The 13,062-nt window shown below is 40.1% G+C and overlaps 1 protein-coding gene across 1 annotated transcript; it reads left to right on the top strand.

The window, feature by feature from the left end:
- Window positions 1-2,250: 2,250 nt before the first annotated feature.
- On the top strand, window positions 2,251-4,185 carry LOC130134895 (crocetin glucosyltransferase 3-like). Its single transcript, XM_056302773.1, has one exon. It carries the CDS (start codon window positions 2,370-2,372, stop codon window positions 3,909-3,911), a length of 1,542 nt encoding a protein of 513 aa, XP_056158748.1. The 5' UTR covers window positions 2,251-2,369; the 3' UTR covers window positions 3,912-4,185.
- Window positions 4,186-13,062: the final 8,877 nt, after the last annotated feature.

Raw genomic sequence — 13,062 nt, forward strand, 5'->3', positions numbered from 1 at the left:
GAGGAAATCATTTTCCTCAATTTAAGCATAAATTTTCCGTTAACTCATTTTTCTAAGCGAACCAAACGCTGAAAAAGGAGGAAAATGTTTTCCGCGAAACAAACGGAACCTAATTCAACACTTACCATCAGACAAAGACAATCTTACCTAGCATCTAGTGCTTCCAACAATTTATCTTCAAAGGTTAGCAGCTCTTTCATGGCTCCATCTACTACACCAGTCAAATCCATGTGAGACTGCTAGGTAGAATGAGTATATCGAGCAGCTGAGTTCACATTTATCACAACCACCGAAGTGGGAAAGAACAAGCAAAAGAGCACCGCAATTGCTGCTGACTCCAAAACAAAGATAGTACAAGACCCAAGGGCAACCCAATCGCCTGTTCTGCCACAATTAATTCGCAAGAAACGTGTCCGACGCAATGTTGCACGTGATTTTGTACACTGAAAAAGGAAAAAGTGAGGGCAGAATGTTTGGCTATAGTTGCGTGGCTCAAGTGGATGACAACCATTGGCCTTTCCAGTCTGATAAGTGCTTTCGCAAAAGGAACAAAACCAAGCACAACAACAAAATACAAAACAGCAGCCGTGCACACGGCAGCCTCACATCTTCTCCAAATCTTGAACCGCTCAATCTTTGTACCTTTTTAGCATATAACAACGACATATTGAGTTGAGGTTTTCTTGGAACCAACCGGACTCGATGGATGATTCTCCATCTCAATCTCAATCTCAATCTCAATCTCAATCTCAATCTCAATCTCAAATACGAGTTAACTGTTATATTTCGCCGGTCCGCCCATGATGAGTGTGTCCAAGGGACACCATTTGCTCTAATTATAAGTGTGTCTGAGAGACACCTTTTGAAGAGGCACGATGGGAGTTTCTTAAGGGAAGTTAAGATAACTTCCTCAGAACAAACATCGAACAAGAGATAAGAAAATGCTGAAGAATCAGAACTCTCTCTCTCCTCTCTTCATCAAAGAGCGACGCATAATTTCGTATCTACTTCGAGAAGACAATCGGCATTAATGATGTGGAACGAGAATGCTTTCCTTGTGATTGTATTCGGACCAACGTGAAGTAGATTCGTTCATCGTTTGCTGGTGATTCAACATACGATCCTGGAAAATTGGTTTGGAGTGCATCGAACATGTTAGTCGATTCTCCCGACACTCGCTTTCTCTAACATTAACAATGCAAACCTAATCGGTAACTTGATCAGAGAAAAATTGGTAATCTTTCTAATTGAGGTTGATAATATCCAAAAAATAATTGATACATTTCAAAACTTAGTAAACAGGGCAAATAGAGGTGGTAACCTGATAGAAAAGTAATAAGAGAATCTTATGTTTTTTTGTTGGGAATAAGAGAAGTTGATATTTACCAAAAAAAATTATGTTAATATTGGTAACTAAATCAACGGGAGTTGGTAATGCAAACTTAGTTGTTAACTTAGTTGGAAAAAAAATTAGTTATCACTCTAATTGAGGTTGGTTCATAAATTTAAAAAATGGGCAAGCAAGACAAACAAATGTTATAACATAGTCAGAGAAAAGTTGATTACTCTAGTTGAGTTTAGTGATTTCTAAAAAAAAATTGATAAAATTAAAGATGGGCAAACGATGCAAACAAAAATAATAACTCAATAGAATAGTTAATGAAACAAAAAAAAAATAATTCAAATGAGACTTGATAACCTAATATTATCAAATACTCTTATTTTTATCTTCGGCACTTAAAATTACAACCTAAATTAATAAGAGAAAACAATCTTACCTAGCTTTTAGTGCTTCCAATTATTTATCTTCAAATGTCAGCTTTATCATAGCTCCATGTGCTACACCCATTAGACTGTTAGGTGGAATGGATACTTCGAGCTGCGGGTTTAAATTTGTCACCTCCTACGTAAATGAAAAGAACAGAAGAGCACCGAAATTGTTGACCCCAACGCAAGGGCAGACGCAATTCCCCACTTTGCCATAAAATAATCTCATGCGCCTGATCACAAAGAGATGTGGCCGGGAAGAATGGTCACTATACAAACCGTTTGAGCACCCCATCCAGGCCAACCATAAGAAAAAAAATTTCATAAAGATTCTAAGTATTGAGACATGGGATACTTTCGGTGATAATACGTCGAGCGTGGTGTGCATCGAAAAGGAGAAAATAAGGAAACAATGTTATAGTTGTGGGGTTCAAAATAGATGACAACCATCGTAATGTGCTGTCTATAAAAGATTTCACAGAAAGAACACAAGAGAACAAAACAACAAAAGTACAAAACAACCTTTCCCACGAAAGTCAAATTCTTTTCGAGCATATAACAAGAGAATTGAGTTGAGGTTTCCTTGGAACCCACAGGACTCGATGGATTCTCAGTCTCAATCTCAGTCTCATGGCCACATAGTGATGCTACCTTTCATGGCACATGGCCATCTCATCCCCTTCCTCGCCCTCGCCCATCGCATCCGCCGCCAAACCCCCTTCGTCGTCACTCTCGCCAACACTCCCCTGAACCTCCAGTACCTCCGCTCCACCATGTCCCCCTCCGACGCCGACTCCGGAATCCGTCTCTATGAGCTCCCGTTCTGCAGCACCGATCACGGCTTGCCCCCCAACACTGAGAACACCGAGAACTTGCCACCCAATCAGATCGTGGCTCTTTTCCACTCAGGTGCGTCCCTTGCTGCTCCCGTAGAGCGCCTCATCTCCGACATAACCACCGAAGAGGGCCGGCCACCTCTTTGCGTGATCTCGGACGTGTTCTTCGGGTGGTCCGTGGACGTCGCCAGGAGGCTTGGAACGAAGAGCATCGCCTTCACCACAGGCGGCGCATATGGCACTCTGGCCTGCATCTCCCTCTGGCTTCACCTCCCGCACCGCTCGACTGATGCTGAGGAGTTCTCGGTGCCTGGATTTCCGGAACGGTACCGGTTCCACCGCTCTCAGCTCCACCGGTTCATTCGAGAGGCAGACACTACCGATGAGTGGTCCAAGTTCTTTCAGGTTCAGATCAAGCTCTCTTTGACCTCAGATGGTTGGTTGTGCAATTCAGTTGAGGAAATTGAGCCTCTTGGGTTCGATCTCTTGAAAAAGTACTTGAAGGTCCCTGTTTGGGCCATTGGTCCACTACTCCCTTCTCACATGCTCCAAAAATCATCACCAAACTCTCCCAACTCTAGATCAAAATCCCTCCAAAAGCATACGGGAAAAGCTCTTGGAGCGTCCCTAGAGAAATGCCAAGACTTCCTCAATTCACATAGTCCAATCTCTGTTTTGTACATATCCTTCGGTTCACAAAACACTATAAGTGCTAGCCAGATGATGCAGTTAGCCATTGGTTTGGAATCAAGTGGCAAGCCTTTCCTTTGGGTCATTAGGCCGCCGCTCGGTTTCGATATTAAAGGTGAGTTCCGACCTGAGTGGTTGCCGCCGGGGTTCGAGGACCGAGTGACTGGGAGCAAGCAGGGCTTGCTAGTGCGGAATTGGGCGCCACAATTAGATATCCTCTCACACAGCTCAACGGGCGCATTCGTAAGCCACTGCGGGTGGAACTCAATCATGGAGAGCCTGAGCCAGGGGGTGCCCATCGTGGGGTGGCCGATGGCAGCCGAGCAGGCGTACAATGCCAAGATGATTGTCGAGGAGATGGGGGTGTGCGTGGAGCTTACGCGCGGGGTTGAGAGCCGGATCGAAGCCAAGGAAGTGAAGCGGGTGATCGAAATGGTGTTGGAAGAGGAGGGAAAAGGAGGGGAGATGAAGAAGAGGGCAAATGCAGTGATGGGACAAATGAGGGAAGCTGTGAAAGAAGGCAGTGATGATGAGAAGGGGTCTAGTGTGAAGGCCATGGATGAATTTGTGAGGACTGTTCTAGGTGACTCCACAAACGGTACATTCCCATTCCTCTGAGTCAATCAACAGTAGAAATTCGATTCACTCGACACATGTTAATCAACTCGGATAGATCCGCAGGTCACGGTTATGTCCTCAAGCAATGGAACCGAAGAATTAGGATTTTCCTCTTTCTCTTGAATGCAGCACTTTTTCTTCACATGCAATGTAAACCTCTGTGCTTAATAGTATTGTCTTCGAAGATTCTGCCTGTATTAAACAAGAAAACATTCTGCGTCCAATACTTACACTGTGTGTTGGACGATATTTACGGAGTTTTGAGGTGTGACAATTTCAAATGGCGTCCTTGTTCGGAGATGCGAAAGTAGCGTTTGTGAACATGAAACCCCAAGCAAAAACCTTTTTGTCTTGTCATTCACAATCTCGCCACCAAACACAACCACCCAAACTGCGAAGCTTTTAATGCTCAACTACCACTCATTTTCTCAAACATAAGCGAACATAGCAAGTCCAACATAATTATAGTCCCTAAAATTACGTTTACTTTGGTCCAAAATTCTATTTGCATCAAAATATGGATATGTAATATCTGCAGGTGACCCACTTGAGTTATTACAGAGTTGTATCCGTCCAAAGCTAATCCAGTGATATCCAGGAAAATGACAAATGCAAGAATCGGGTCACTTTATATATCAAATTAAATTTTCGCAGAACTAACAATCGCTAAACATTAATTTCGTCATCCGTGCCCTTAAATATCTTTAAGGGCCCTGAAAAAGATCTGTACTCTTTAGAATCCAATTCTTCGAAACTCCAATATATGTTCTACCACTTTAGCGAAAGTGATCAAGTTCTTTGCTTTTTTTGTGATGAAGATGCCGACTTTGGATGGACAAATTCCGAACTCATAAAGCACTTTGCTGATATCATACACCAAGGGAAAATACAAAGGCAGATTCACGTCACCGAATGTTCCAAACCGGTGATTATTTGCCCTTGATGTTATTATAGCATTGGGACAATTCCAAAATGAGTCCAAAAGCTTGCATAATTCGTGCACCCATGTCTTAAAACTTTTACTCTATTCATTTGAGTCCTAAAATTTGCACCAAAAAGGAACCTGGAGAATTCCGTCAATTCAGTCGGCTTTCTTTGGATGGAAAGTGTATGTGACATTTTTTAGACTTTTTTAATATTATGTGGCATCAACACAACCCCACATCGAAAAAGAACCGACAAATTATAAAATAAAAGACTAAAAGTTGGAGGAGGAAATATTCGGTGGTTAGAAACTACCACATCAGCTCGAGACATGGCATACATGTTTTAGTCCCAGCCACTCATAATTTGACACATGTCCGCAGACATGGAATTATATAGAAAAATAAAAAACTGCCATGTATCTATTCAGCCTCAGCCATGGAAGAACTTCGTTATGTTGCAGCAACTCCCCTCGCGGTGGCCACTAGCAGAGTCACCGGCACTGCTCCTGCACATCTAAGCCGAGTTGCCTACGCCAACAAAGCGAAGATGGCCATGGGTGAGCGACGCTATACCCTAACACGATTCCAGATCTGTAGGTGTTGGAGAAGTAAAGAAAAAGACGAAGCCAGAGGTAGCTCGTGCGCCGGAAGGGTTCCTCCATCGTCCATGGCTTAGATGGGTTCTTTGCCCCTGTTTTTTGGCCTTGAGCAAAGTGGGTCTCTTGGCTTGTCCTCGGCCAAAGGTTTTGGGGCATTAGAAGACATGACCATAACCTTCCAGTCTTGAGTTTTCTGTCTTCCTCCTCCCCCATCATCCATGGCCGCAGGCTTTGCTTGTCCATGGCTCGTGAGGTGGCTCGGCTTGGACGCGGCCCCAACGACTTCGCTAGTGGCAATGGCGGGCGGAGGTTCAGTAACACCAACGAAGCAAAGAACCTTCCGTCGTTGGCATAGTTCATCCTTCAAGAGGTGGCTGGATGGAGGAGAAGGAAAGAGGACAAAAGGTTAGATTTTTATTTATTTCCACGTCAGCTACTGAAGTGGCAACATGAACATATGTCAAATTGTGAGTGGTTGGAAGCAAAAAACTGTTGACATCCAAAATTTTGACCAACCATTTAGAAATTAATTGCATAAAAAATTAAGGATTAATCTTTAACCCCTAAACAAAAACATTAAAACTAGTTTGCATAGCATATAATTTAGAAGCATATAATTTAATTGCATTTTGCATCAAACCAGCGGTGACCAATAAACTCAAGTCAATTGCATAGATTTGGCCCACACATCAAGAAAAATTCGGTCAGGCTTGAGGGCATTGCGGCCAAAAAATTTCAAGGCAAGACAGCCTAGTTGAGCTTAATTTGATTATATTTCAGCCCATTAAAGTTTGATTACAATTTAGCCTTAGGTTATTAGAGCCCATCATATTAGGAAGGCTTAAACTAAGCTCGCGATAGTGAGATAAACCTAGGTTTACATTATAAATGCACACTTATGCCTCTTAATTGAGTGGTCGGCAATCATAATCTCAGAATGTACGAGTGATACACGTGAGAAAGAGAGAAAATGAGTTTGGTTTGGCCGAGATCCTCACAGACAAGCTGATGCTGCTTCCTCCACTCCCACCAGCGACAAGCCAAGGACCCCACCCTGACGACGATCTCAGCCGCTACAACCCCGACCGTGACGCTATCTCCTAACCTCCGACGCTGCTGTCGCGACCTACCTCCCGAGGGCCGAACTCGATAAAGCGGGTTTAGAGGTAAGTTTTCATGAAACGATTCGTTTGGCACATCATAAAAAACGGCTTACCGAAATATCGATCTTTTGGTCATCCTTACGGTCCATTGATCATAAACGTGAATTTTCCCTAAATCTATACCTCGCGTGATAGTGGATTGATTTTATCTTTTCTAGCAAAATAGGAGTCGCCACTAGGCTAGGTCAGGGTCGGCTAGAATACCCAACTGAAACGCGAGAGTTTCGTTTCAGTTTCCATGAAAATAAGAGATTATAGGTTCGGGGACTAACTTACGTTAATATTTTCACTAACGCTCTTTCGGTACCGCTAAACTTAACATGGTTGTTATCTAAGTTGTCATGCATTTGCTTTTTACCATTTTCATGCCAAAGTCTTAGTCCATTAGATGATCATGCATTTTGTTTTTGTATTTTCCATTTAGGTTCTAAACTAATCCTATCTTAGTCTAGAAAAGGAAAAGAATCAAACAATTTGTATTGAAATGGCGATGCGTAAAGTAAACACACAAGGTATTGAAATGATGAGTTAATCTAAGTGCGAGGAAAGAAAAACTCACAACTCATCGGGTGTTTAATACAACACGAATAGAAAGACCCAAGACATGATCAGGTAATACAAATTGTATATAAATTGAGACTGGATTGGACATCGGTCTTTAGCCACCATCTTCGAAGTTGTTTGGCCATCTTCTCCATGGACCACCTCACGGGTGTCGGTTTTACATTCAATTCACACATAGGAAACCAATAGTGCGAGCATGTAAACAAATCATCCAACTCATCAATTCAAGAACCGGCCTCGGGATCGGCCTTTGAATTTCACACTTTTCAATCACCCACTCTCTTAATCATCTAAAATTGATTGATTGATAGTTAACGATAACGAGCCACCATTTGCATTCACAAAACAATGGCTTATATCGGTTAACCCCTAAAATAGGATATAAGTGTTCACCGTGAGCTACCCGCCAAACATGCATCGGGTCTAAACATACATTTAGCAATCACATGTACAACAATGAATAAAGCATGCACTTAGGCCCATGGGCTTTGTTTCTCAATCAATCAAGCAATGGAAAGTAGGCCTTATAAGAGGATTACTTATTTAGTTATTATTATCAAATTCGGACCCTTTCTATTCAGTTTGGATTAATCATCTTAATGATGTCCAAATGATGCAAATCAGGTGCCTTTAGAAAGCTTATATCGTGAGGATCAAAAGTCAAGAAAACCGTTTTTCACAATTCCCGCCCAATTTTTCCGAAAATCAACATTTAACTCGGAATGACAGACTGGACCCAGTTCTGTTAGGGATTTCAAAATAAAGGCGGGACAAATAACAAACGTTATCCAAACTACGTGAAAAATAATCCAAATAATGACCACAAAAATTTATAAAAATCGTGAAACATGCAAAGGTCGATCTGAAACTGATTATTACAAACTAGATGACGTGACTTCTAGCATCAATCGTACATACTAAATCAGCATGGAATTTTCTAAAATTTTTATACTAGATAGATCTAGATGTGTTCTACGACTTTTATGAATGAAGTTTCTTCAAACAACGATCATAGAAAATTATAAAAATCATAGAACAGAACAACGTCAATCAGGAAATCACCATAACATAATGTAAAGTCATTATTCCAAATTCTGATCCTAACTTACGAAGTGATTTTCACCTAACAAACGAAGTCCAATTTATGCATATGACTATGAAATCGAAGCTCAGGAAGTATAGATTGGTTCTCTAGGTGAACACTTTTCCAGATTCTAACATTTTCGAGGTCAAATTAACACTAGAAGCATGCAGGTTCCTTGGTACACGATTTCACATAACTAAGATTTAAGAATGCCTACCTTGTTGAATGAAGTTGCTGAGCTCAACCGAGCTATTTTGGCCACCGTTGAGCTCCAGAATGGCGCCAAATATAGCTCTCGGTATCTACGTCACAACGTGATAAGATCGACGTAAGCTAACAATCCGAGAAAGAAGAATAAACAAGAAGCAAAATCAAACAAGTTTAGGAAGTTCCGATCGCTTCTTCGATGGAGGTCGGCTACCCCGGTCTCGAGGAACCTCCGGGGGATGTTGGAGGTGCGATGGTCTGCCGGAGATCGGTCGGCGTGGACGGTAGAGAGCCCTGGCCAAGAGAGAGAGAGAGAGAGAGAGAGAGAGAGAGAGAGAGAGAGAGAGAGAGAGAGTTTAGTGAGAGAAAGTAAATCTGAAAAATGAACCCCCCTTGATATTTGGAGGGAAAAGCTTATATATCCCCCCAAGTTTGAATGCTAGCCCTTGAATTGATCAAACGGCCCAAATTGCTTCCTTAATAGTTAAGGATATTCCTTAAGGGCTAAGGATAGATGACATGGCACAATGAAAGGCTATGATGCACTCTTAATGGATGGCCATGATTGTTTGCTTAATCCCTAAGGAAATTTGCTTATCCCTTAAGAAAATTGATTAAAATTTGATTATATCGGCATTTTTTTAATTTCACTAGGGGCATTTTAGTAATTTTGGGCATAAAGGGGATAGATGGCTGGCCAAGCTTGAGGTGGTCGGAATGGACCACCGGAATTTTGGCCAGGAAATGGCCGGCCCGATCGGGCCGGTTCAATTCCGGTCAAATCGAGTTGAACTAGTTGGACCGATTTGACCCGAGTTTGATCCAGTTGAACCGGTTCGGTTCTTGGCTCAGTTTTGTTCTAATTTCATGCAATTTAATCCGTATCATGATTGATTGACTCAATTGAATTGAATTTGATCGAATTGGATTGAACCAATTTGAAATACAAGAATAAATTGATCAAATTTAACTTGTTTGACACAATTGCTTTTCAATTTGAGTTAAATTGCATTGCCAAGCTAGACTAAATAATTTAATTGAAGTCTAATTGGCCAAATTGAACTTCAATTCATCAAATTGGATGTTAGTCTAGAATGGGTCAAATTGAATTGCACTAATTGGATCAATTACTCTTGGATTTCTCAATCATTGGATCACTAGATTGGTCAATTTGACTCAAATTCATGTGAATCTCCCAAAATTGATTTTGGATTTGAGTTTTATATAAGAAATTAAGTTCATCCATGCCTCAATTATGCAAATCATAAAGAACCAATCGGAATCCCTAATTAGGGCTCAAATTGGGGGTTTTCACCATTGGCTTGGAATTCTAAAATTGATTTGAAAATTGAATGTAATACGACCTCTAGATCAAATATCGTGAAAGAAACTATCCTAAAAAATGACCAGAAATGAAAAAAATTTCATTTTTGGTTGATTTGAACCAAATTCCGCAAATTGGGGAAAAGTTGATTATAAACCGATTTTTGTAAAATTAATTATGCCAAAGTGAAATTAAGGTAAAAAAGAATTGATTTAGGGGCTTGGAACTTTTTCAATTTTTTTAGACAAAGTGTTGACCAAAAGTCAACATTTTTGTACTTATATACTAAAATGCCAATTAATGGGTCAAACTATGAATTTTTTGAAAATTGGCTGTGAAAAAATGAAATTGACACTATTTTGGGGTTTTTCATACAAAAAACTAAATCTTGACTTTGGGTTGACTTTTTATCAAAGTTTGACCAAAAAGTCAACTCAAAAGTCAACGTTTTGACTTTTTGAAATTAAAATGTAAAAAGCTAGAAAATGAATGGATAATGCTAATTCAAATGCTAAATAGCTCTTTTTGGTTGAGAATTGAGTTCTGTCACGATCAAAAACATTAATCTCAAAATTTTTACCTTTGTGACGTGTCGACTAAAAATGAGATGTCAACAGCTGCCCTGCTTTCCCGCGACGCAAGCTGCTTCCTCCACTGCCCTACTCCTACAACGCGAGCTGCTGCTTCCTCACGCCGCCGTGTCTTACTACACCCTGCACCACTCCAACGAGCTGCTGCCCCAAGCTGACCTCGATGCTCCGCCCTGCACCGCCTCGACGAGTTGCAACTACTAGGGGTGAGCATGGTTCCAGGGTAGAACCTGAAACCTGAGAACTTGACTGATGGGAAACTGTAAGTTCCAAGTTCCAAAGTATGTAAGGTAGGTTTCAAGTTCTAAAAATTAGGGAACCTGTTTCGACGGGTAGGTTCCAGGTTCTAGGTAGATAGATCCTGGAATTTGGAACCTAAAACTTAAACAAGTTTTTTTATGTCTTTTCTTGGTCAATGTCTTTGCATGATCTTGCGGTATTTCATGGTGTTAGATAATGAGTGTATAATCTAGAACCACTAGTCTGAGCTTTCATTTTATGACTTGTTAATGTTTCATATTCTTCGTGTATCTAAATATAAGTTATAGTCAGTAGATCATAACAACAAGTGGTGGTTATTAAAGGTGATGATTCATTGCAATTGTTTAATTAATAATACAGATGGAACCTGGATAGACCCTGGAACCGACCTGGAACTTGTGATAGGGTAGATTCTAGGTTCCAAAAAATGAGGAACCTATTCTCATTAGTAGGTTCCAGGTGGAGCGTGTACAGAACATGAAACCGCTAACCCCTAGTGTCGATTCACACAATAACTTCTCATTTTAATTGTATTTATTTGAACCATAATGCCAGAAAAACTAGTCTTTTGTATTCTTTTTGGTGAATGACAAACTTATTTAGTTTTGTTGCTTAACATGTTAAGCCCTAGAACCTACTCAAGAACCTGTGACAAGGTAGGTTCCAGGTTCCGACAGGTAGGTTTCAGGTTCCACATGGAACCTGTAAGGAACCTAGAACCGCTGACCCCTAGCTGCTACCACCATTGTCCCTGCTGTCGCCATGTTATGCCTCGGCGTGCTGCTGCCTCGGTGACATGACCTACTTGGGTGATGCTCGAGGCCCTTCAAGACTAGCTATTGCCTCATTGATTCACGTTGCCGTTGACGACCTACTACTCTCCCGACTTGGTTGTCCCAGCCGCGAGCCATCGTGGCTTTTGTGAGCCCGACGCCATCGACACTACTGTTCTATTCCATCCCGAACAACCCCCTATCGTGTTCTGTTTCGCAAGTTTCCAATCGAGAATCATTGTACCGGTCGTCCTTACCTTGAGCCACGCTGTGGCTAGCCTTGCCGATCATCGCGAGTCACCACGAGCACCATGTCGTCCTCGCCACTGTCGAGCCCCCATACCATGCTGCAATCCGTACTATTGCTGGTCTACCCCCATTGGCTGATCGTGTGATCCACAATCTCGATCCGTGTCAAGTTCAAATTTGGAAACTATCCACAAATTATGTAAGAATTGTATCCAATATCAATTCGTATATTTTATTGCCTAATTTGATTGGTGTTGCTTATTCTATGGAATTTTTGTTACCTTTGGGCATTTGTGTGATATCCGCGAGATTTTAAAAATCACCCCAAGTTAAAAAAAATTCCTAACTTAACAACGTGCTTGGATGATAATATGATCTCTAACTATAAGATACGATACGATACTCGGCAACAAGGAGAATCTTTCCTTCTATCCACAACTATTTGGATACAATGGTTGATTTTATCCCATTTCCAAAATTCAAACGAGAAACCTTCCATCCATATTCATAACTACTTGGATCTAATCGTTGGTTTATATCGTTTCTAAATTTAGGAAGATAAGACAAATCTTACGAATTGCGAGTATTGATTTAATGGTGATATTTATCTCTTGTTTGATTTGTTTCTCTAAAAGAAAATCTCAAAAAAAATTAAGTAGAAATTGAATTGATTTTTAGGGATAGTGTTGCATGTTTAGAGTAGATAATTTTCTTTCAATGGAATAGAATAATTTAGATTTGCTAGAAAGATAAGATAATTTTAATTTTAAATTAGGATTTAGAATAATTTATTTCCTAGTTTAATTTATATATTATTCTAATCTTGATAGTTCATTTAGGTAATTTTTTAATTTCGAATTTTTATGAAAAATACCAAAAAGAAATCACTTTAGAATAGGTTAAATTATCTTTTCTAAAATAGACTGCATGTTTAATTTAGGTAATTTAATTATTCAAAGTTTTATTTAAAAATACCAAAAAATTTCTCTAGAATAGTCGATTAATTTTCCTTAGCTTAAAAATTGTATGTTTAGATAATAAGTATTTTTAATTAAAAATTTTAATGAAAAATACAAAAACACATCATATGCCCGTCATTAGAATTAGGTAATTTTATCGTATGTCATATAGCTTACATGCTAGATTTATTTAATCGCATGTCTATTTCGTATGTCATTGCATATAGGTTAGTTTTCATGTAAATAAGAGGAAACCCTAAAAAAAATACAGTGAGTGAAATTGCTTGTTAATTAGAAATCATATTAAGGTTGATGATGTGATTTTCTAACTAAAATCGGTGATACTTACATTTCTTCGAGGTAAGTAACTCTCCCTATCCTGCAACTTATTTAATGCTCTAATTGTTGGATGTTAATTTGGTGGTTTGCGCACCTACATGATCGCCTCATAT

This window comes from Syzygium oleosum, unplaced genomic scaffold (assembly GCF_021117445.2).
Source record: "Syzygium oleosum isolate NSW1041296 unplaced genomic scaffold, Sole_v2.1 Sole_v2.01, whole genome shotgun sequence".
NCBI classification, from domain to species: Eukaryota; Viridiplantae; Streptophyta; class Magnoliopsida; order Myrtales; family Myrtaceae; genus Syzygium; species Syzygium oleosum.

Excerpts from the sequence above, each read along its gene's own strand:
- LOC130134895 (XM_056302773.1), top strand. The coding sequence starts at position 2,370 with ATGGATTCTCAGTCTCAATCTCAGTCTCATGGCCACATAGTGATGCTA.